The sequence below is a fragment of the Eriocheir sinensis genome, unplaced genomic scaffold (assembly GCF_024679095.1).
Source record: "Eriocheir sinensis breed Jianghai 21 unplaced genomic scaffold, ASM2467909v1 Scaffold25, whole genome shotgun sequence".
In the NCBI taxonomy this organism is placed as follows: domain Eukaryota; kingdom Metazoa; phylum Arthropoda; class Malacostraca; order Decapoda; family Varunidae; genus Eriocheir; species Eriocheir sinensis.
In genome coordinates this window covers 541,567-567,012 of record NW_026111554.1, presented here as the reverse complement: position 1 = coordinate 567,012, position 25,446 = coordinate 541,567, and the positions used below count along the sequence as shown (strand labels likewise).

The 25,446-nt window shown below is 42.3% G+C and overlaps 2 protein-coding genes and 1 long non-coding RNA gene across 7 annotated transcripts in view; 1 reads left to right on the top strand and 2 right to left on the bottom strand.

Moving 5' to 3' along the window:
- The window catches only part of LOC126991178 (zinc finger protein OZF-like), a 36,096-nt gene extending 21,750 nt beyond the window's left edge, over positions 1–14,346 (bottom strand). The window contains exons 1-2 of one of the 3 annotated variants that reach the window (XR_007745227.1): positions 13,868–14,346; positions 1,768–4,666 (exon numbers count right to left, since the gene is read on the bottom strand). Coding sequence is in view for 1 of the 3 variants with exons in the window: in XM_050849944.1 (XP_050705901.1) it covers positions 2,730–4,250 (1,521 nt within the window). In the remaining 2 variants the exon portion in view is untranslated. Of the gene's footprint in view, positions 1–1,259; positions 4,667–13,867 lie in introns of those variants that run through there. The other 2 variants (XR_007745226.1, XM_050849944.1) reach the window with 2 other exon arrangements.
- The window catches only part of LOC126991181 (uncharacterized), a 43,434-nt gene extending 19,880 nt beyond the window's left edge, over positions 1–23,554 (top strand). For both annotated transcript variants that reach the window (XR_007745230.1, XR_007745229.1), the window contains exons 3-4: positions 2,931–3,590; positions 23,427–23,554. This is a non-coding gene — a long non-coding RNA (uncharacterized LOC126991181). The remainder of the gene's footprint in view (positions 1–2,930; positions 3,591–23,426) is intronic.
- The window catches only part of LOC126991180 (zinc finger protein 182-like), a 123,381-nt gene extending 98,959 nt beyond the window's left edge, over positions 1–24,422 (bottom strand). Inside the window, exon 1 of one of the 2 annotated variants that reach the window (XR_007745228.1) lies at positions 22,777–24,422. Coding sequence is in view for 1 of the 2 variants with exons in the window: in XM_050849951.1 (XP_050705908.1) it covers positions 23,374–24,422 (1,049 nt within the window). In the remaining variant the exon portion in view is untranslated. The remainder of the gene's footprint in view (positions 1–22,776) is intronic. The other variant, XM_050849951.1, reaches the window with a different exon arrangement.
- Between the last annotated feature and the right edge of the window lie 1,024 nt (positions 24,423–25,446).

Here is a 25,446-nt window from a genome sequence, read left to right as displayed (position 1 = left end):
CAATTTAGTCTTGTATGGCTGAATCCTGTCCCTTGACCCTTAGTTCATCATCAGAATCTCTAAACAAATATATTTACCTTAACCCTAGAACACTAACCTTGTTAAGTTATCACAGTAAACCTAACCATGGGTAAAAAAGAACCCCGTCAAGAAAAAAATAAAATAAAATATTTCTATCTTTTTTTTTAATACTTGGTGGTTTGTAGTGTTAAGAATAGGGATTTAGGAAGACAGTGAAACAAAGTTTAAAGAGAAATATGCCATAGTTTTTATTCTAGAAAATGTATAAAAATAAATCTCAAAATTTCATGTTGCTTCAAAAAATATTCAAAAAAAAAATAAAAAATAAAAATTCCAGCTTAATGACTACTTATATCTATTAGTTGGAGAGTTGCTGCAGTTATTCCTGCCCACAGCATTCCACCAAGATGCATTCCTCAGTCTGACCTGGAACAATGAAAACTCTCGACACCACTATAGAGCAGGCCTGGCGTCACTTTTAGGCCTACCTGCAACCCTGGAGAAAGCTAGCACCGGTGCCAGGAGTGTCCACCTAGCTCCTCACCACCAGCACTGCTCCCCTGCTCCTGAATTACCAGCAACTGTCCACGTTACACGTGAAAAGCAATACCTGTCGTAGGAAATATCGTGAAAATAATATACACATATAGAGAAACGCGAGTATCACAACATAACAACACGGTTCAACTCTCGACAACACTATAGAGCACAACACATTATGTTATTTCGTACAACACACACACAAACATGTTCATTACGTGATGTACGTGTTTAGTCTATATGGAACACTATTTATAACCATGGGTGCTTTTCCACCCAGCATAGCCCATAAATCACGAACAACGCTAATAATGTCACTTACTACCACCACACGCCCACCACCGATTAGCATAGAGCTCAGACTGGAAAGCAAATGGTTGCCAAAACAATGCATGCATTGTGGGTATGATAAAGAAAGGAGCGGGCCATTTGACCCGCACTGAGCGGGGCGGAAATCCTACCCAGGTTAGTGTTCTAGGGTTAAGTAATATTGTTAAAGTCACGCTACCCATATTATTTGGCAGATGATAATCCTGTGTGCGATAACGGTGCCTTATTAGACTTGGTAAATGAACTACTAATTTTACTCTCTGGTTTAAGTGATCAACAATTAATTCTACTTTGAGGTATAATTAACCAACATTATTAAGGAGTGCCCATGCCAGGCACGACATTAAGAATATTTTTCTGTTGACCAGCAGACTTACTATAGTCAAACCATTTCCAATAGTCTGTTGAGGCAGTGGCTTCTGCAGGTCCTTTCCTCCCTTCTGCTTTGCCACACAGTTCCAGTTACCTATTTCCTCCGTTTCCTGTCCCGTCTTTCACAAACTGGGCACCTGTAATGCACCACTACTTGATTTACATTTCTCAGCCCTGAGCATCTCTTTGTGGCACCACTTATCACCCCCTGTGCACAGGGCAGAGTTAGTAGCCATTTCTCTTCCACACCAACTACCTTCCTGTATAGATGATTTCTCAGTAATTACTTATTTGTTGTGCTGTATCAGCTGTTACGTGCTACATCAAGCTGTAATACTCAAACTGCAGGTTAATCCAATAAAAAAAGTGAATGACTAAGTCATGTGTTATTATTCCCAAGCTCCATTGGCAATGGCGAGTACACATTATATAACTGAAGCATATTACACATTCAGTGAACACAATTAAAACTAACTACCCTAATCAAATTAAACGTAACCTAACCTGATCTGACCTAATTAAACTAAATATAAGGTAACCTAACATAACCTGGCCTTTATGCCTGCTCCCAAAATGAAATAAATGGAAATAAATGATATTAATTTGAAAAATATATCCGAGGAACAAAAAGAGGGAAAATGACAAGAATTGAACTATGAAACAAGAATTGTTGGCTTCAAGATGACCTCAACTGACTAAGAATGACAAGATCTACGCAATGTGACAGGTCTGAATTGAGTCTTGAAAATGATTTCTGATGATTAAGAATGACATGATCTACTGAATGACAACAATTGTCTGCTTTGAAAATGACCTCAGCTGAAATAATATTGCATGCATTTAACCTTTTTACATCCCTCTCCAACATCCTATTCCATTCAGTCACAACTGTTACCATAATCCCCTTTTCTCTCTTATATACATACATCACTCAAGTAGCATGTGCTCAATCATATCGTCACCCCTCTTTCACACCTACATGAATGTCACACCTTGGGACTAACACCTTGCCACCATCTGGAAGAGGATGTCCTCCCCCTCCCCGGCACCACCACACTGCACTCAACCCTCCCACCACTATCATTCCAACCTCCCACTGATGTGTTAGATCCCTGAACCCCTACCTACTGTTCTTTACAATGTGTTTATAATGTGTACATTTTTAGCTTAGCGGCTGGTAAGACCAAATACACTATATTATTACTATTAACACACACACACTTGACCAATAAGCCCAGGCCACAACAGCCAGCCCAGCACAGTCACCAAAAGATCAGACCTTTCACAGGACCCACCAACCACATGAAGCCTGGGGTGGAAAGTGAATAACAGATCATGCCGTCACAGTCACCATTTGTTCCAACAGATGAATATTTTCTGTTCTCTGTGCTACACACAGCCCTGTAACACCACCACAACAAACACTTGCACTCACACACACAGCAGAACTGAATCAGCACAGCACCTCAGGAGAAGTGGACCTTCATGTGCCTGACAATATCACACTTAGTCATGAAACGTTTCCCACAAACATCGCACTTGAACCCTTTATGACCAGAGTGTCTGAAGACGTGCCTGTCCAATATACTCTTCAGTTTGAACCTTTTCCCACAAACTTCACACTCATGACTTCTTGCATCAGTGTGTGTAACAAGGTGTAATTTGAGGGTACCCTTCCGACTGAAACATTTCCCACAAACTTCACACTCATGATTTCTTTCACCAGTGTGTGTAACAAGGTGTAATTTGAGGGTACCCTTCTGACTGAAACATTTCCCACAAACTTCACACTCATGATTTCTTTCACCAGTGTGTGTAAGAGTGTGTAATTTGAGGGTACCCTTCTGACTGAAACATTTCCCACAAACTTCACACTCATGATTTCTTGCATCAGTGTGTGTAACAAGGTGTATTTTGAGGTTATCCTTCCGACTGAAACATTTCCCACAAACTTCACACTCATGATTTCTTTCACCAGTGTGTGTAAGAGTGTGTTTCTTGAGGTTACCCTTCAGACTGAAACATTTCCCACAAACTTCACACTCATGATTTCTTTCACCAGTGTGTGTAAGAGTGTGTAATTTGAGGGTACCCTTGTGACTGAAACATTTCCCACAAACTTCACACTCATGATTTCTTTCACCAGTGTGTGTAAGAGTGTGTTTCTTGAGGGTACCCTTCAGACTGAAACATTTCCCACAAACTTCACACTCATGATTTCTTTCATCAGTGTGTGTAAGGGTGTGTTTCTTGAGGGTATCCTTCAGACTGAAACATTTCCCACAAACTTCACACTCATGATTTCTTTCACCAGTGTGTGTAAGAGTGTGTAATTTGAGGGTACCCTTCTGACTGAAACATTTCCCACAGACTTCACACTCATGATTTCTTTCACCAGTGTGTGTAAGGGTGTGTTTCTTGAGGATACCCTTCAGACTGAAACATTTCCCACAAACTTCACACTCATGATTTCCTTCACCAGTATGTGTAACAAGGTGTAATTTGAGGGTACCCTTCCGACTGAAACATTTTCCACAAACTTCACACTCATGATTTCTTTCACCAGTGTGTGTAAGGGTGTGTAATTTGAGGGTACCCTTCTGATTGAAACATTTCCCACAAACTTCACACTCATGGTTTCTTGCACCAGTGTGTGTAAGGGTGTGTGTGTTGAGGTGACCCTTATGATTGAAACATTTCCCACAAACTTCACACTCATGATTTCTTGCACTGGTGTGTGTAAGGGTGTGTGTGTTGAAGTGACCCTTCTGATTGAAACATTTCCCACAAACTTCACACTCATGGTTTCTTGCACCAGTGTGTGTAAGGGTGTGATGTTTGGGGTTACTCCTATTACTAAACCTTTTGCCACACTCCCGACTTTCATGAGGTCTTACACCAGAGTGTGTGGGTGTATTTGTTGAGGTCATCCTTCCCTGCATGTCTTTTCTCACACTCTTGGCTTTGGTCAGTAAACTTGCTCTCATTCTCAGATCTTCTCACACTTCTGAAATTCAAACTTCCCCCTTTGTGGATGAAGAGGCCAGCAGTTGTTGTTGTTGGTGGTGTTTTTTATCACTCCTGAACCTCACACCAGTAGCAGTCTGCTCCTGCTGATCCCAGCCACTCCAGCTGCTGTCCCGCCTTGCAGCCTCCACTGCAACACTACTCTGGATGTGAGGAGTTGGCTGGCCTTGAGGAACCTCAGAGATGCTGGAGAAGGCGGCGAGGTTGCTTCAAAGCCACACTCAGTGACCAATTGAGCAGGCAAGGCGAGGGATGCACCAAGGAGTCCTGAAGTCAGCGGCAGCAGGGACGGAACAAGTACTGACCACAGCAACTGTCTCGATGCCTCACTTCAACACTAACACCAGTGGTGGACATTGGGACACAAAGTCATGTGCTGAAAAAAGAAAAAAAAAAAGACTGGTAAGGAAACTGAAGTTGGTGGGAGGGATCAGGGCGGTGGTGGGTGCACCGAAGGCAAGCCACAGGCCACCGGGTCAGGCAAATAGTGCATGTACTGATAATAAGCGAATGCAATAATATATTCATTGATAAATATGTCTTTTGAACTAACCTAAATAAATCTGAAGCGATATTTGTAACAATACTAAGTCAGAACTACACGTAAATGGACAATATCCAGCGACCAAAGCTGCAAGCTTGATAGTTTTAAGGCCTGTTAACACATTAATCGCGTTTGGCAACTCAGCGCTCTTGCCTGCTCCGCGGAACCTTCACGGCGCCCACCACGCCAGTCCGTTGGACTTTTGCAGAGAGAGGAGTTATGTATCATTATGAGAGGGTGCATATCTCATCATTTTATAAAGAAATGGGCCTCCTCTACTCGCAAAGTTATATTTCAAGTTGAAAAATGCGACTAATAAGCATTTATACGTAAATCTGATAATACTGTTAGCGTTACCGTCAGCTCCGAGGCAGTAGTTATTTAACAACAAATTTAACGTCACACAGAGCGCAGTAAACGTTTGTAGATCCGCGCGCTAACCCGTGACGTCATCGATTAGTTGGTAGTTAGCTTTGTGAATCTCGATGTTCTCAAAACTACGCACTAAGGGCCCAAAACTACGAACTAAGCCTTTGTGGCTCCGGGCCCTGGTGATTCAGATGATTCAGGTTTTTTGTCAGTTCAGATGACCCAGATGATGAGCTCTCCGAGGAAAGTGACGAGTTAGAAACAGATGAAGAGCAGGATGGGGAACATTTTTTTCTTCTCTGTTATGAACAAAATTTTAATTTATCAGGAATTTTTTTTTTTTACGTTATTTGCGGAGTGGTATTTCCCTCTACAGTTCAGTAAAATACACTATAATAAATCATCCATTGGGATAATCTAATATTCCAAGTACTAGTAAGTAGTGATCTGGAGCATTATTTTTTCTGTTATGAAAGCAAAATTTTCATTTATTAGGATTTTTTTTTTTTTACGTTGTTTAATATGAGGGGCATTTGCCTCTACAGTTGATTACTGTTACATAATGAAATGCTTATATTTGGAAGCAAAATGTCACCAAACTTTAAATGTATTTTGGATGCCTTTACATAGCTATATTTTTATTACCTTATCATTTTGAACTTATTACCTGGTACCATTGCAACACATCTGCAGTCATAATAAATACAAATTTACCCACAAATTGTTTATATACTCATGTTTGTAAAAGTTTATAGAAAGGGCTATTCGGGCCACAGATGTACCAATATGCAACAAGTGAAACATCTGCTCAGCACACTGGCGGCCCAGTAAGTGAACAAGGTATAAACAATCATATGTGAACATTTCATGACAATCAAATGAATACAAATGGCAAGACACATGGAATGGAAAAAAAAATCTTAAGGAGACAAAATCTTGAAAATTTGTTTTTTACACTTCAAAAAATTTCACAAAATCGACAAAACGTCTGACAGTCTTTTGTAAGGTATCAATATAATCTACAACTAAACGGCAATTTTTCTCATTTTGTACATTTTTTTAAAATGTAAAAAGAAAACGGGAGAAAAAGTGGAGAAAATTATTAGTGAAAATGAATTACAATTTTTTTAAGCCAGAACAAAAAATGAAAAAAATTACAAAATGAGAAATGTAGATCTATACACAAAGTTTCTATGGTATTTTTTTTTCAAAGTAATTAACTACAAATTAAAGTCTATTAAACAAAAATAAGATTTTATGCTTTGTTTGAGTCTCCTCTACACATTCACCCAAATTTCACAGAATGTCATACACTTACACCAACAAACAACATACTAAAATTTCAAAGCCATAGGATATACTGTGTGCCCAGGAGGAGCCCCCCCGGGCGCCCTCCTTAACCCGAGAACGTGGGCAGACCCTTTTTTAGGCTTTCAAGAGTCGTGGCTGTGGTACGGTGGACCCTAAAAAGGGCTCGCCATAAAACCCCTAATTCGAGCTAATTGTAGGCGGTGGTGGCATAGCGCAACCCTACGGTCTACGGCCTACGGGTTAATAAGGCAGTGAGGCAGCTGATTGGGTGAGCGCCGGCGATGACGTCATTGGACTCCCAGCGAATCACAAGCGTGTTTTCAGAGCTCAGCCAATCGTAAGGCTTCATCTGTGGCTTTAAAATGACCCGTTCTCTCTTTCTGTTTCCTTTCTTTTTCCAAGGTACGTATTTTGAGATAACAAGAGAGTAAAGGAGGAAAAAAAGTGAGCTCCGGGGGGCAGCATGACCCAATTATAATGGCACCACTATAAACAGTTGCCTGCGCCATGACAGGCTCGGGGCCGACCATTAGGCTCAGATGGATAGTTTACCGGCGCCATAAGCCACATAAAAAAATAAAAAAAAAAAATAAAAAAACCCTCCACGGGTCGGAACAAATAAGTGCTTTTTCAGTGTTTTCAATACCTTGAGTTTCGCGACCCTCGAGTTTAGCGCTACACCTTCGGAACGGAGCGAGCACGAAACTCGAGAGGGTACTGTAGTCATAACATAAATACTGGCCTATGGCAAAAACCTTGTCTTTCATCGTACTTTTATTTATCCTGAAATGTACACATTTCCATCTTTTGTGGGTAATAAATAGCCATAGGAAGAGTGGTGGTTGGCCCAAGCCCGACGTGGTGCAGGCAAGTGTTTATACTGGCGCCGTCTATTCTTGGCTCATGCTGCGCACGGAAGCTCATTCTTGATTTCCCTTTGACAGTTCCTTTAGAGTCCACGTTGATGGGTGGTCTTCAGGACAGCATGTGGGTGGTCTTGGGCCACTCGGCGGTGACTGAAAAATCCCAGGTGGTAGCGGCGGATTCAAACCCAAATCATCCACGACGCAGTGAATACTGGACCGGCACGCTAACCACTCAGCCACCGCCTTGGATACCAGCAGAAAAATGATGTATTTGTTATGGGTTGTCTTAAAATACGTATGTGTAAAGAAGGCGACGCAATGTCCCTCCCCCTTCCTCCACCAGCAGTGGGCAGCGGCTGTCAGTCATGGCAGGCCACAGAAATTTTAGGGCTGGGTTAGGTTAGGTTAGGACAACAACATGTCTTTGAACAAAAATAAATTTGAATTAATAAGATATGGGGAAAATGGCCACCTCAAGATCACAGTACCAGGTGAAAGGTCAAGAAATTGCAGAGAAGAGCTCCGTACATGACCTGGGGGTACTAGTTAGTAATGACTTTTCACCCACTGAGCACATTGACATCACAAGGACGGCCAGCAGGATGACAGGATGGATACTCTGCACCTTCAAGACGAGGGAACCCGAACACCTCCTCCCGCTCTGTAAGTCCCTGGTGTTGTCGAAAATGGAATACCTGTGCCATCTGTGGTCCCCACACAAAATGTACAATATCAAGCGACTGGAACAGACACAAAGGGTCTTCACAAGGAAGCTGAACTCAATCAAAAATCTGAGTTACTGGGACAGGCTCAAGACTCTGCAACTCTACTCCCTCCAAAGACGAAGAGATAGTACTACATAATTAACACTCAAGAAGCAAGTGCCTAACCCATCACCACAAACTGAAGGAGGGATAACACGCCAGACACACCCCCAATTTGGCCGCACCTGCCCCAGGACATCTATTGAAACAGTCAGTCAATGTCTTAGGTCCATACCATATCAAAATAGCTACTAACAATTGTTTAACAGCAAGTTAAATCATTCTTAAGCTGCTGGAGAGCAAAATAAAGCCCTGGGCAAAAAAATACAAAACCTCCAAGCTAGTATTTTGTCTGTTTGGGCCGCTCAGGAGACTGCGGCCCCCGGCACATTCGCCCCTCAGTGGTCACACACACCACACACAGATGCAATCTTAAAACCTTACCAGCAAAGGGTAAATACATTTTTTTTCTACCAGCAGGTACCACGTTTGGACATTTGGCTCCAAACGACAGCCAGTATTATTTTTTCCCGAAATAGAAAAGAGGATCCAAGTTAAGTCCAAACAGTACTTGTCTATGAGTCACCAACAGAGAGCCAATATGGTCCCTTGAGCTATGAAAAGGATACAGGACATTAGGTTCATTCTGTTTCCTGTTTTATTAATTTTTCACAGATAATGACAATTTTTCTTGGCAAAATGAAGAAATAGTTGAGGAAAAGTATCAAAAATAATGTTTTCCTGCATGAGTTGAGGGAGATATTTTTTTCAGGAGTACAGTGCATCAATTACGCTATAAAAAGGATGCGGAATTTAGGGCGAGATTCCCATGTGTGTGTTTGTGTGTGTGTTTACCTAGTTGTAAGGAAAAGAGCCATACTTAGCCTCATGCTGTCATCCCGTCTCTTTTTCTATCCAACTTTGTCTTAAATTCATGTATTGTTTTTGCACACACAATCTCATGAAGTTCATTTCAAGCTGTTATACTTCTATGTGGAAAACTGTGTGTTTCTTTGTCTTTTCTGAATGTCGTCTTTTTCAGTTTCTTGCTCTGCCCTCTTCTACCACTTAACGTCCTTCGTCACTAGGTCTTCTCTATCAATCTTCTCCATATCCTGTGTGTGTGTGTGTGTGTGTGTGTGTGTGTGTGTGTGTGTGTGTAGAGGGAGAGATGTATCTCACCATGATGCTGTGATTTGTCTGTTTCATAGTATAGAGGGAGAGATGTATCTCACCATGATGCTGTGATTTGTCTGTTGTATAGTATAGAGGGAGAGATGTATCTCACCATGATGCTGTGATTTGTCTGTTGTATAGTATAGGGGGAGAGATGTATCTCACCATGATGCTGTGATTTGTCTGTTGTATAGTATAGAGGGAGAGATGTATCTCACCATGATGCTGTGATTTGTCTGTTGTATAGTATAGAGGGAGAGATGTATCTCACCATGATGCTGTGATTTGTCTGTTGTATAGTATAGAGGGAGAGATGTATCTCACCATGATGCTGTGATTTGTCTGTTGTATAGTATAGAGGGAGAGATGTATCTCACCATGATGCTGTGATTTGTCTGTTTCATAGTATAGAGGGAGAGATGTATCACACCATGATGCTGTGATTTGTCTGTTGTATAGTATAGAGGGAGAGATGTATCTCACCATGATGCTGTGATTTGTCTGTTTCATAGTATAGAAGGAGAGATGTATCACACCATGATGCTGTGATTTGTCTGTTGTATAGTATAGAGCAGTGTTATTCACTAATTTTTGCAAGAGAGCCACTTTGGTTAAACACATTGATTTAGAGAGCCGCAGCTACTGCGCGGCCTAGAGCTAGACGTGTCGCTGATGTTTCCCGTATTAGACACGTATGATTTCGCGCGGCCTAGAACTACGTAGACGTGTCGCTGATCAGTTTTCCCGTAGTAGACACGTATGATTTCTGTACGACTAGGGCAGGGATGTTAGAATGTTATCGCTTACTGTGACTTTGTCTTCCATCTCACCTCATGAAAATATATATCTTTCTTGATAAATTATTAAATTATTTTTCTATGTATTTTTTTTATTAATTAATTTATATATTTTTCGAGAGCCGTGAATTGAGTCATTGCGAGCCGCCAGCGGCTCGCGAGCCGCGCAATGAATACCACTGGTATAGAGGGAGAGATGTATCTCACCATGATGCTGTGATTTGCTTTTGATTTCTTATGGAAAGAATATATTTTGCATCATATAATGATTATCGTCTTATTTATAGCACTTATATGACACATTCTAGCAGTAAATTAGCTCACACTTTGCCAATCTTAAATCTTGCCAGTGTAAGACATATCAAGGTCAAACAGCACCATGTCAAGCAAAGTTGAAAGGTTGAGTGCTTGATATGAAGCAGCAAAATTACATTTTTGTATTTGAGTTGCATTTTTTCATGTCGATCCTTAGGTCTGACAATCTTTGGGTTCATGGATGTTATAATTTGCATTCATTTATTTTTCATGGATGCTTGCAATATGTGTCCAGTCATATAACCACCATTATTGAATGTGGTCAAAGTTACTATGCAACATAAATCATTTTTTGGCCACATTATTTAATAAGATACTATTGTATTATCAAAGATCTAAAATGATCCAAAGAAAATGGATGACAAATTATAGCATCTGTTAGAACCCTAACACTTGAAAATCCAGAATACTGGCATAATATGATTTGATAATCCCATTTCAGTGTTGTGTTTGCAGTTATTTGTTGTCTGGATTTCATTGTGATTTTAACTGTTCTCAATACCACCCCGCTTTGGAGGTGTGATTTTCCTTTTGCCTTCTTGAAGCTTCATGTCATTGACTGTGTATGTCATTAGAAAACAACGTTATGGAGGAACAGCATCTGTTACTTCATAAGGTCTTCTTCTGATGACATACACAGTCAATGAGATGAAGCTTTGAGAAGGCAAAAGGAAAATCACAGCTGCAAAGCGGGGTGGTAATGGAAACAGTTGGTCCATGTTGGCCTGCAACCGGCTCAGAATTGGCCCGGCATTGGTATTAATAGAAGGCTGCATAGGCCCAGTATTGGCTGCAGTATGGTTACGGAATGGCAATATAGATCTGTTTCTGGCCCGCAGCGTAACTGATTCAGGCCCGGGGTGCAAACATATATCGGCAAGTAGACGGCCCGCTGTTGGGCCCATTACTACGTGATGGCTTACCGATTCAAAACCGATTTGGTTTATGATGACTTGCCAGCACTGGCAAGATCATAGCTGGGCGTTATCGCGATAAGTTATCGCGATACTTTATCGCTGATAACAAAATTGGATTATCGACCATCCGCTACTTATTTAAATATATATCGGTATCTTCGTTACTTTTGTAACCAAACTAGCGATAATCGCTACTTTTTTTCCGCCTCTCAGAAAAAAACGTTGTCTCCTCCCTACTGCGCATGCGTGGCCCGGTGTTGTATGAAAAAACTTCAGGGTATGAAATATCTTCGGTGATGAGGTTTCATACTTAGATCATGAAAATTAAAACACTAGGTTATTTTTTTATGCTACTCAAAAATCAATATATCATAGAGAAAAATCATTTAACTTTGCCCCAAAAATGATTATTCACTGCCTCAAATTTGATATTCCATATTTGTTTGTGACCATGCCATGGTATTGAAGGCACCCGGTGTTGTGTTATTTGGTGTCCCATCGTCAAAAGCTGGCGCTTTTGTTTACAAACACTGGTCAAGATCTCGTGAACTGCGCATGCTCAGACCATTAAGTTTAGACCTGTACAGTCTCACAATGTTTTTTTAACCCATTAAGAGTTGCTGGAAAGCTGAATCAAACATACAGTACCACCATCCTCGCTGTTTCTAGAATGACGTACACTCTGTACATATAAATACAACTCGTACAGAGTGCTGTTCTAGTAACAGCGACGGGTAGTGGTATATATATATATATATATATATATATATATATATATATATATATATATATATATATATATATATATATATATATATATATATATATATTTTTTTTACATTATGCCTATTAGCGGTAGGCTTCTTCCCGGTGGATCCTGATGGTTGGTCCAAGGCTTCTTTCCGGTGGGTTCTGATGGTCGGCCCAGCCCGTTCTGGCGCAGGCGAGTGTTTATAGTGGCGCCATCTTGCATTGGCTCATGCTGCCCTCCCAGAGCTCATCTTTGATCCCAGAATCTAGAGTCCAGGTTGATAGGTGGTCTTCTGGACAGTATGTGGGTAGTTTTAAGCCACTCAGCAGCGGCTGAAAAATCCCAGCTTGGTGGCACCGGGCGGGGATTGAACTCGCGTCCTCCTGAACACGGAGCCGTTACTCTGACGACTCAGCCACCGCCTCCCCTTATGTCTGATTCAGCCTTCCAGCAACTCTTTATTACGGTTTAAAAGCTTTGTGAGACTGTACAGGTCTACGCTTGCTGGTCTGAGCATGCACCGTTGATGAGAGACAAGTGTTTGTAAACAATTTTTGACGGTGGGGACGCCAAATAACACAACACCGGTTCAGGCATTTCTAGTACTACCGTCCATATGTACGTGTCAACGTGTGGTTTTAAGGTTCTGTAAGTTTCCTAAAATACAGATAATGAAAATTTGAATTCATCAATGTTGTTCTATCTGAAATATCAATATAGTATCGTTTTCGCCTATCGGACTTATCGCTAGCTAGTATCGGAATTGTGGATTTATATCGGGTATCGGTTATCGGTTATCGCCTATATTTGTGTCTCTAGTTAACGAATATTGGTTATCGCCGTTAAGGTTTTTCATTATCAGTTATCGGTAATAAGGTTTTCTGGGTATTATTGTAGGAGTACACCAGTCTAGAGATGGCTTTTCTTACCCTGACCATTAGAAAGAGCTCCGCATTCTGAGTAAATTCATCCCCATAAACACCCCTCGGAAATCATTTATAACGGAGGGAGGGAGGGCGGTCAAGGCCAGGACGTGACACACGACCGCTCTGATGGTTGATGGGTTACTGCCCGCCGACCCACCGCCGCCTCCCAGCCCCAGCCTTGTGTTTGTTAGGTTAGGTTAGTTTTAGGTTAGGTTAGTGTTAGGTTAGGTTAGTGTTAGGTTAGGTTAGTTTTAGGTTAGGTTAGGTTAGGTTAGGTTAGGTTAGGTTAGTTTTAGGTTAGGTTAGGTTAGGTTAGGTTAGGTTAGGTTAGTTTTAGGTTAGGTTAGGTTAGGTTAGGTTAGGTTATGTTAGGGTTATGTTTAGTTTAAATGCACCTGTGTGGACGAAACTAGTTTTTTCTGGTAGATTTCGGTCTGTTTTGAATGAATGTGCTCTAAATTTTTTATCGCAAATCATTAGTCTCTTGGTTGGAAGGGGGGGGGTAAAAAAAAAACACGTGATTTGCGATAGAAATGACACGCATATTCATTCAAAACAGGCCGAAAACTACCGAAAAAAACTAGTTTCGTTCGGAAATGCGAGACTGGTGAAGTGCTACAAATTTACCGTTTTCTGTTATCGTGCCCAGCTATGGGCAAGGTGCAGGCCCGGCATAACCATGTTTGCTGGGTCCTTCCTGTCCCAAGTACAGCCCGTCCACACCCTGGCCCTCCCCTCCTTCCTGTCCCAAGTACATCCCATCCACACCCTGGCCCTCCCCTCCTTCCTGTCCCAAGTAGAGCCCGTCCACACCCTGGCCCTCCACCACCCGCACACTCACCCTGGGGGCCTGCACGCCGAGGGGCTCCTCCTCCTCCACGAGAAACACTGCCAGGGCACTTCAGGGCACGCGGCGGACCTCGACCTTGATCTTGATGTCACAGGGGACTTGTTTGCTTCCTCCTCCTCTTCTTCTTCTCCTTCCTTTATAGCTTCTTGGGTCCTTCTTGAGTGTTTCACTTTTCTGTCTCCCTATATTCAGACTTTCCTATTTTATCCTTTCCGATTGACCTATTTTCCCATTTCTTTATTTTATTTCCCTGTTTTCTTCTTTTCCCTTCTCCTCTTGTTTATCTGCAACAATAAACTATCAATCAATCAAATCTCCTCTTTGCACATCTTCTTAGGTCCTTCTTGATTCTTTATTTTTTCTGTGTACCTAGATTCAGATTTTCCTGTTTTCCTCTTCTGATTTAGTACATATTTTTTCCCATTTTTCTTTTATTTCCGTATTTTCTTCTTCTTTTGTGATGATCTGCTTCTTTTCTTCTTCACACTACATTCACGTTGTCCTATTTTCCGATTTGCCTATTTTTCCTATTTTTCTTCTTTTCTTTCTAATTGGAGACTTTTTATGCCCTAAGTTGTTGTCTTTTTATGCATTTTATTTATGGTCTTTTATTTCTTGTATTTTCTTTTCCTTACGCTTAGTTTTATCCTTGGAGGAATAATACATGGAGTGGCCCTCAGCGGTCGCTCTCTTGGAGGAAGATTCTTCCTCCTCTTGAGCAGGCATTGCCTAACTTTGTAATAACTACCGATGAAGTCCTTAAAGCTCTCCAGTCCCTTAAAACAAATACAAGCCCCGGACCTGACAACGTATATCCTATACTGCTTAACCCTAGAATGGAAACCGTTTGCCGTTTGGCACAAAAATTAAGGTGTTTTTGAAACTCGCGCTCACTGTGGTTAACCTTGGCCGAATTTTTCAACTCATTCACGGGCATGTATTAGTGCGTCGGGTGCCCTGTTGAGGAGAGGGTATCACAGTCCTCTGCTCCTTCTCACTTCTCTGGTATGAGTGCCCCGTGTGCCATTCGGCACAGCGTTTCCAGTAACGTTATTTTTGTTGTCAAATAAAGTTTTGGAAGTACCCATTTTGCCCTCTTTCGGATTCTATCCCTCTCTCTGTTCCTAAGGCTCTTCGTCTCATCAGCTCTCCTCCTCCTACTGATAGCCTTCTACCTCTTAAATTCCGCCGCGATGTTGCTTCTCTTTCTATCTTCTATCGATATTTCCACGCTGACTGCTCTTCTGAACTTGCTAACTGCATGCCTCCCCCCCTCCCGCGGCCACGCTGCACACGACTTTCTGTTCATGCTCATCCCTACACTGTCCAAACCCCTTGTGCAAGAGTTAACCAGCATCTTCACTCTGTCATCCCTCACGCTGGTAAACTCTGGAACAACCTTCCTTCATCTGTATTTCCTCCTGCCTACGACTTGAACTCTTTCAAGAGGAGGGTATCAGGACACCTCTCCTCCCGAAATTGATCTTTCTTTCGGCCACCTCTTTTAATTCTTTTTTGGGAGCAGCGAGTAGCGGGCTTTTTTACTATTGTTTTCTTTTTTGTGTCCTTGAGCTGCCTCCTCTGTTGTAAAAAAAAAAAAAGCCCGACAACACCTGGGGAGGAACGATACAACAAGTCCTCGCAGGACAAGATGCGTTGTCGAACGGACCTTTGGGATCCTCAAGTCAAGGTGCAGGTGCCTACATAAGTCAGGAGGAAGTTTGCAGTATGACCCCAAGAAGACTATGAAGATTGCGACTTCTTGTATGCTCCTGTACAACTACTGAGTGGATCGCTGCAGAAGAAGTACCAGTTCAGCCTGTGAGAAACAACAGACAGATTCCTGGTCAAGTTGTCAGGCAGGAAATTATTAGAAACTTCTTTTCCTAAGTATAGGTAGGCATATATGTAGACCTTGCAGTTAGTAATAGATTACTTTCAAATGTAAATGTGCACAACTTACAGTCGGAGGCATAAGAACAAAACAACGTGGTGATCCAGAGGACTTGACTCCCACTGCAAGACGTTAAGAGTTTTCAACCATTGACAAGTGGCAGAGGGTTACCAACATGCTGCCTAACAGATCTTCAAGAGGGGCACCACCTCCACACCACACATTCTTATCACCTAGTTTGATACCCTACTTGTCCATCTCACATGGCCCATGTATCTCAGCATTCTGCACTCTTGGCTCCATGTCATCCTCTTCAACTTGTTGCTTCGAATAGCATAACTGGCCTCACATACATAGAAGTGTTCAATATACGAAGGCTATAATATTATATTTAAGGACTCCTATACGAGGTATCGCCCCAGACAGAGGTGTCGAAGTAAGTCTGTCTGATGGTAGGCTGGCTGACTCAAGGCAAGTATAGAGAAGGTATCGTCATACAGGCGGGAGGAAATCACTCTTTGGCAACTCCTATAGCCTTCACCCTGTGCCACGCCCCATCCTCGCTGTCTGCCCAAACCGACGACTTCACACACCTCATTCCCACCCTGTTTCCTGACCCCAACATTATTTTTTACGAAAACCTGAGACCACCATCATCTTCCTGAGAAGATTCTACATCACACTAGCATAAAATTGTAACAATAATGTAAAATTACACATACGAAAATCAGAGTTAAATGAAGTAGGGAATAAATATTGTCTTGCACTTATTTCCCTTCAACTCCTTAGTACTCAGCTGGTTTTCGTCGCATCACTTTTATAAGCACAGATTCTAAATCTGCATGCTTTTCTGCTTCTGATGGTGTAGGGCACGTCCCGAGGTAAAAATATACAAAGGGTCAAAATCACCTCCGAACATGAGCCACACCGTGAAGGTGTTCTCTCGCCTCGGCATTTGTTTACTCAAGTCAGACTCGCCGCTCAAGTGAGGTGAGCGGCGAGTCTGACTTGGGTAAACAAATGCCGAAGCGAATGAACTCCGTCACGGCTTGGCTTATGTTCGGAGGTGATTTTGACCCTCTGTATATTTTTACCTCGGGACATACCACACACCATCAGAAGCAGAAAAGCATGCAGATTTAGAATCTGTGCTTATAAAAGTGATGCGACGAAAACCAGCTGAGTACCATAGCTGGGCGTTATCGCGATAAGTTATCGCGATACTTTATCGCTGATAACAAAATCGGATTATCGACCATCCGCTACTTATTTAAATATATATCGGTATCTTCGTTACTTTTGTAACCAAACTAGCGATAATCGCTACTTTTTTTCCGCCTCTCAGGAAAACTTTTTTGTCTCCTTACTGCGCATGCGTGGCCCGGTGTTGTGTGAAAAAACTTCGCGGTATGAAATATCTTCGGTGATGAGATTTCATACTTAGGTCATGAAAATTAAAACACTAGGTTTTTATTTTTTATGCTACTCAAAATTCAATATATCATAGAGAAAAATCATTTAACTTTGCCCCAAAAATGATTATTCACTGCCTCAAATTTGATATTCCATATTCGTTTGTGAGCATGTCATGGTATTGAAGGCACCCGGTGTTGTGTTATTTGGTGTCCCATCGTCAAAAGCTGGCGCTTTTGTGTACAAACACAGGTCTCTCGTGAACTGCGCATGCTCAGACCATTAAGTGTAGCCCTGTACAGTCTCACAATGCTTTTTAACACATTAAGAGTTGCTGGAAAGCTGAATCAAACATACAGTACCACCATCCTCGCTGTTTCTAGAACGACGTACCTACACTCTGTACATATAAATACAACTCGTACAGAGTGTCGTCCTAGAAACAGCGAGGATGGTGGTAGTTGTACTATATGTCTGATTCAGCCTTCCAACAACTCTTACTTACGGTTTAAAAGCTTTGTGAGACTGTACAGGTCTACGCTTGCTGGTCTGAGCATGCACCGTTCACGAGAGACAAGTGTTTGTAAACAATTTTTGACGGTGGGGACGCCAAATAACACAACACCGGTTCAGGCATTTCTAGTATTAACGTCCATATGTACGTGTCAACGTGTGGTTTTAAGGTTTTGTAAGTTTCCTAAAATACAGATAAAGAAAATTTGAATTGATCAATGGAGTTCTATCTGAAATATCAATATAATATCGTTTTCGCCATTTTACTTTAAGGACTATAGTATTTACTCTATCTCTGTATTCATTCCCATCTAGTGCTTGGGCAATGTTCTCCGTCCCCACATTTTATTGTTTTGTTGTCCAGGGGGAGGTACCGCCCCCTCCCTTGATGTGCTTTCCTTCCTACCATTGTATCTTTTTAGTTTCATGGTGCTACCTACACATGTATTAATAGTTGTATAATCACACTCTGTCCTGCCTGGGGGTTGGGATGGCATGTTCCTCCCTTCTCCCTTGTTGTTTACCTGCAACAATAAACTATCAATCAATCAATCAATCTATCGGACTTATCGCTAGCTAGTATCGGAATTGTGGATTTATATCGGGTATCGGTTATTGGTTATCGCCTATATTTGTGTCTCTAGTTAACGAATATCGGTTATCGCCGTTAAGGTTTTTCATTATCAGTTAACGGTTATCGGGAATAAGGTTTTCTGTTATCGTGCCCAGCTATGCTGAGTACTAAGGGGTTGAAGGGAAATAAGTGCAAGAAAATATTTATTCCCTACTTCACTTAACTCTGATTTTCGTATGTGTAATTTTACATTATTGTTACAATTTTATGCTAGTGTGATGCAGAATTTTCTCAGGAAGATGATGGTGGTCTCAGGTTTTCGCAAAAAATAATGTTTGGGTCAGGAAACAGGGTGGAAATGAGGTGTGTGAAGCCGTCGGTTTGGGCAGACAACGAGAATGGGGCGGGGCTTAATTAGGCTCGAGGAAGGGGCGGAGCTTATCGAGATGCCAGCCAATCATCGTCCAGGATGAGATGCCGCGAATATTTCTATATATATATTTTTTATTCACCGACAATTGCTTCATAGGATATGTAACAAAAAATCCACATCTTATTTTATTTCATTGTAGTAGTTTATAACATTAAAAACATCCGAGAGGTCCTAATAAAAAAGCTCATTTCAAAATTTGGTTCTTCACGTTCTATGAGAGTGACGATACCTCTCTATACTTGCCTTGGGCTGACTGCTGTCGGGACCCAAGCCAGCATGCCCTGGGGGTTGTGTGCGGGAGGAGGAAAGAGGGTAAAGGACAAATGGTGTGTGTGTCATTATCAGGGGTAACCACGGTGGAGCGCAAACACTCGGTAGTTGTAGTCAAGGCTTAATTAAGTTGATGAGTGATGTTAAACTGAGTGAGCAGGTTTTTTACCACATGTTAGTGGGAACACTTGATAGTGTTGTGCTGGAAGCTTCCCCCGGGGTCTATGGGACTCCGGAAGGCTCCGGGAGGAGCGAGTAGAGGGGCGGGGAGCAAGGCCCCGCCCGCGCCCCGCGGCCAGGCGCCAGGCGGGAAGTGTTGCCAACTCGCACATATTTTTGCTACATGTTCTTGTATAATCTAATATATACTGTAACGTTCTAGACTGTACTGTTCAGTATATACAGGAGAAGAGGGCGAGAGGAGTTAGTCCCAGTCATAGTAAGCTAGTGGTCAGTGAAGAGTCAAGAGTGAATTGTACAACTAAGGAAGAATATTAAACTACAGAAGCTGTGCAAGGTGTTTCCATATCTCCCTCCCACGGAGTCTCCTGACGGCGACACGGAACCCAAGTAACACGTCCGGCATAACAATAGGTTTTCTTCGTGTGTTGGTGCTACTTGTTTCTTGTGTTTACATGTTAGTTTATAATTAGACTAAGTTCTAAGTGTTATGAGCGACAATTTAGTCTTGTATGGCTGAATCCTGTCCCTTGACCCTTAGTTCATCATCAGAATCTCTAAACAAATATATTTACCTTAAGTAATATTGTTAAAGTCACGCTACCCATATTATTTGGCAGATGATAATCCTGTGTGCGATAACGGTGCCTTATTAGACTTGGTAAATGAACTACTAATTTTACTCTCTGGTTTAAGTGATCAACAATTAATTCTACTTTGAGGTATAATTAACCAACATTATTAAGGAGTGCCCATGCCAGGCACGACATTAAGAATATTTTTCTGTTGACCAGCAGACTTACTATAGTCAAACCATTTCCAATAGTCTGTTGAGGCAGTGGCTTCTGCAGGTCCTTTCCTCCTTCTGCTTTGCCACACAGTTCCAGTTACCTATTTCCTCCGTTTCCTGTCCCGTCTTTCACAAACTGGGCACCTGTAATGCACCACTACTTGATTTACATTTCTCAGCCCTGAGCATCTCTTTGTGGCACCACTTATCACCCCCTGTGCACAGGGCAGAGTTAGTAGCCATTTCTCTTCCACACCAACTACCTTCCTGTATAGATGATTTCTCAGTAATTACTTATTTGTTGTGCTGTATCAGCTGTTACGTGCTACATCAAGCTGTAATACTCAAACTGCATTGGCAATGGCGAGTACACATTATATAACTGAAGCATATTACACATTCATTGAACACAATTAAAACTAACTACCCTAATCAAATTAAATGTAACCTAACCTCATCTGACCTAATTAAACTAAATATAAGGTAACCTAACATAACCTGGCCTTTATGCCTGCTCCCAAAATGAAATAAATGGAAATAAATATGACTTTAGGGCGAGTTTAACTTTATTCTTCATCTTATCCCTAATAAGTTGATCTTAGCTGACGGGATATTTTTGGCGGGCCCAAACCCGTCTTAAGGAGCCTAAGTCGAACTTCAGTCGCCAAGATGGCCGAACGTCAACAAGCCCGTCAGCGCCTAGAGAAGACTTTTCAAGCGAAGAGACGTTCTGAATACTTTGAGTGACGCAGAACTATTGAAACGCTACAGACTGGATCGTGCAGGAGTCCTGTTCGTAACGGATTTGGTGAGAGGGGCCCTGCAAAGCCCTACTTCAAGGAGTTTTGCATTGACACCCGAAAAGAAAGTAATTATTACACTGCGTTACTTAGCAACGGGGAAAATGCAGATGTGTAACAGTGATGATCTTGGTCCATCACAGTCGTCAGTAAGCAAAGCGATCACCGATACCCTCAAGGCACTTACACAACCAGCCATACTTGTCCAATTCATTCGATTTCCTCGCACCGTCCCTGAAATCCGAAACAACAAGAATTTGTGCAAATTGCAAACTTCCCTGGCATTGTTGGTGTAATAGATTGCACGCATGTCAGGACACTGGCCCCCAGGGAATATGAAGCAGACTATGTCAACAGGAAGAATTTCTATAGCATAAACACACAATTAGTGTTCGATGCCAAATACAATATTCTTAATGTTGTAGCTAATTGGCCTGGGTCCACTCATGATGCTCGTATTTGGCGTGAGAGTGGCCTCAAACGCATGTTTGAGGATCATCGTATACCACCGGATTCATGTCATCTATTAGGGGACAGTGGCTACCCTTGCAGACGGTATCTGTTGACTCTCTTCCCTCTACTATGTGTAGAGTGTGGCAGTCTCTCCAATTCACTCCCCTTTTCCTCTTGGGAGAAGTGAAAGCGGCAATATTTTCCATGATTACTTCGTCAGAGGGTGGGTGATGCAGGAATGAGGAAGACGAACAGGAACGCGTGTCCGTGTTTACATTCAAGAGAAAAAAAAAAGAATATCACCTTGCGCGGATGATAAACGTAACCTTTCTTTTATAAATACTACCTTATTATGCCCATGTTTCTGAAGTATATCATCATATAACATTGATAAAGTAGTATTACTACATATTCAATCACTGAAGTGTTGAAATTCTGCAATTTAAAAAATACATCTTTTGCCAGGACAAATTTTCATACTGGATCAGCTGTTGAGTGAAATTGAACTTATTTTTTCATTTAAGCTCAGCTATAAGTTAAACTTGAGATTCAGTGGAACTCTTAAGTTAAAGATTAAGATTAATTGTAAATTCGGGCCCAGGACTTACTGCATTCACTGCGGTAGGCCTGTGTCCAAAGCACTCCAGTGTGCTGTGTGATGAATGCCATGGATTGGAATGATAGGTAGCTAACTCAAATTTACAGTATGTTGCTGCATATATTCACATTGATATATCAGTACCGCCAAATCTGTGCACGTAAAATGAGTGTTTTACATTTGTTCCCGGTGACATGTTTCCTGCAACATTGAGGACTCACTGGCTGCCAGAGTGAAATTAAGGAACACACGCTATTTTCTTATGATAATAAAACTCATCTCTCGGAATGCTTTTTTATCTTTACATAAATTCCCAAGTGGTACACTGAGATTTGAGGGCATACAAGACACATGTAAATGCAACCTGTTATAATTCTGATTGGGGGAAGAGAGGGGATGGGGGGGAGGGGGAGCAGGGTGGTAGAACACCCAAGAGAAGTAGGGGACGGCAGAATGAGAAGACGTGAGTGTCTGGAGAATTGATAACTCGCCTTTGCATTACCAAACTTCACCCTTATTCCTTTCTCCCGTTTCCGTTATTTCTCTCATCCCTCAAAGGAAGTGGTGCCACTGCTGTTGTGCCCCCCACCCCACACCCCCCAAAAGGCTGCCGTGGTATTTGACTTGCTTGTTGAGATGAGACATCACAAGGTTGGAAACAGGAAAGTGACAACACCATAAGACCTCAGTTACCCCTCCCAACTGCCAGTTTGGTGTGGTTTGCCTACAGTGCTGTCATCCTGCCCACCCTGCTGCCGGGAAAGGCCTGCTCTGCTTTGGTGACTGCTGTGTTGGAGCCTTGTCACTCGAGTGGAGCACAATGTACACCACCCCCGCCAAGGCTGTGCCCTTGTCCCCCCAGCCACCCCCCTCTCTTGTCCCACCAGCCCAGGGTATGGCACAAGTGTTCAGTCTGTGGCCTGAGTTAACTCCCACTGCTCTGCCTGAATCCCGCCATCAGCGTCTGACCTGGGACTAACACCTTGCCACCATCTGGAAGAGGATGTCCTCCCCCTCCCCGGCACCACCACACTGCACTCAACCCTCCCACCACTATCATTCCAACCTCCCACTGATGTGTTAGATCCCTGAACCCCTACCTACTGTTCTTTACAATGTGTTTATAATGTGTACATTTTTAGCTTAGCGGCTGGTAAGACCAAATACACTATATTATTACTATTAACACACACACACTTGACCAATAAGCCCAGGCCACAACAGCCAGCCCAGCACAGTCACCAAAAAGATCAGACCTTTCACAGGACCCACCAACCACATGAAGCCTGGGGTGGAAAGTGAATAACAGATCATGCCGTCACAGTCACCATTTGTTCCAACAGATGAATATTTTCTGTTCTCTGTGCTACACACAGCCCTGTAACACCACCACAACAAACACTTGCACTCACACACACAGCAGAACTGAATCAGCACAGCACCTCAGGAGAAGTGGACCTTCATGTGCCTGACAATATCACACTTAGTCATGAAACGTTTCCCACAAACATCGCACTTGAACCCTTTATGACCAGAGTGTCTGAAGATGTGCCTGTCCAATATACTCTTCAGTTTGAACCTTTTCCCACAAACTTCACACTCATGACTTCTTGCATCAGTGTGTGTAACAAGGTGTAATTTGAGGGTACCCTTCTGACTGAAACATTTCCCACAAACTTCACACTCATGATTTCTTTCACCAGTGTGTGTAAGAGTGTGTAATTTGAGGTTACCCTTCTGACTGAAACATTTCCCACAAAGTTCACACTCATGATTTCTTGCATCAGTGTGTGTAACAAGGTGTATTTTGAGGTTATCCTTCCGACTGAAACATTTCCCACAAACTTCACACTCATGACTTCTTGCATCAGTGTGTGTAAGAGTGTGTAATTTGAGGGTACCCTTCTGACTGAAACATTTCCCACAAAGTTCACACTCATGCTTTCTTTCACCAGTGTGTGTAAGAGTGTGTAATTTGAGGTTACCCTTCTGACTGAAACATTTTCCACAAACTTCACACTTATAATTTCTTTCACCAGTGTGTGTAAGAGTGTGTTTCTTGAGGGTACCCTTCTCAGTGAAACATTTTCCGCAGACTTCACACTCATGATTTCTTTCACCAGTGTGTGTAAGGGTGTGTGTGTTGAGGTGACCCTTCTGACTGAAACATTTCCCACAAACTTCACACTCATGATTTCTTTCACCAGTGTGTGTAAGAGTGTGTTTCTTGAGGTTACCCTTCAGACTGAAACATTTCCCACAAACTTCACACTCATGGTTTCTTGCACCAGTGTGTGTAAGGGTGTGTGTGTTGAAGTGACCCTTCTGATTGAAACATTTCCCACAAACTTCACACTCATGATTTCTTGCACTGGTGTGTGTAAGGGTGTGTGTGTTGAAGTGACCCTTCTGATTGAAACATTTCCCACAAACTTCACACTCATGGTTTCTTGCACCAGTGTGTGTAAGGGTGTGGTGTTTGGGGTTACTCCTATTACTAAACCTTTTGCCACACTCCCGACTTTCATGAGGTCTTACACCAGAGTGTGTGGGTGTATTTGTTGAGGTCATCCTTCCCTGCATGTCTTTTCTCACACTCTTGGCTTTGGTCAGTAAACTTGCTCTCATTCTCAGATCTTCTCACACTTCTGAAATTCAAACTTCCCCCTTTGTGGATGAAGAGGCCAGCAGTTGTTGTCGTTGGTGGTGGTTGTGTTGGTGGTGTTTTTTATCACTCCTGAACCTCACACCAGTAGCAGTCTGCTCCTGCTGATCCCAGCCACTCCAGCTGCTGTCCCGCCTTGCAGCCTCCACTGCAACACTACTCTGGATGTGAGGAGTTGGCTGGCCTTGAGGAACCTCAGAGATGCTGGAGAAGGCGGCGAGGTTGCTTCAAAGCCACACTCAGTGACCAATTGAGCAGGCAAGGCGAGGGATGCACCAAGGAGTCCTGAAGTCAGCGGCAGCAGGGACGGAACAAGTACTGACCACAGCAACTGTCTCGATGCCTCACTTCAACACTAACACCAGTGGTGGACATTGGGACACAAAGTCATGTGCTTAAAAAAAAAAAAAAGACTGGTAAGGAAACTGAAGTTGGTGGGAGGGATCAGGGCGGTGGTGGGTGCACCGAAGGCAAGCCACAGGCCACCGGGTCAGGCAAATAGTGCGTGTACTGATAATAAACTAATGCAATAATATATTCATTGATAAATATGTCTTTTGAACTAACCTAAATAAATCTGAAGCGATATTTGTAACAATACTAAGACAGAACTACACGTAAATGGACAATATCCAGCGACCAAAGCTGCAAGCTTGATAGTTTTAAGGCCTGTTAACACATTAATAGTGTAACATACCCGCCAGCATACCAACACCGTGGACGCCAGTTAAAAGCCAGCTGGGAAAATTGGGAATACCCCCTTGTACTTGGCCATGGTTATTTACCAGATCCAGTTTCTCCTCAGCCAAAACAATACCCGTAGCGGTTAATATGTTATAAGTAGGTAAGGGAAGAGAACGAGAAATACGAACCACAGCTTGAGTTGGCACCCCTGATATAAATCCACTCTAACCATATATTTTTATATATTTATACGTTACGTCTTAGAAAATAAGGGAAAATTAAGTTTAGAATCAACACACAAAA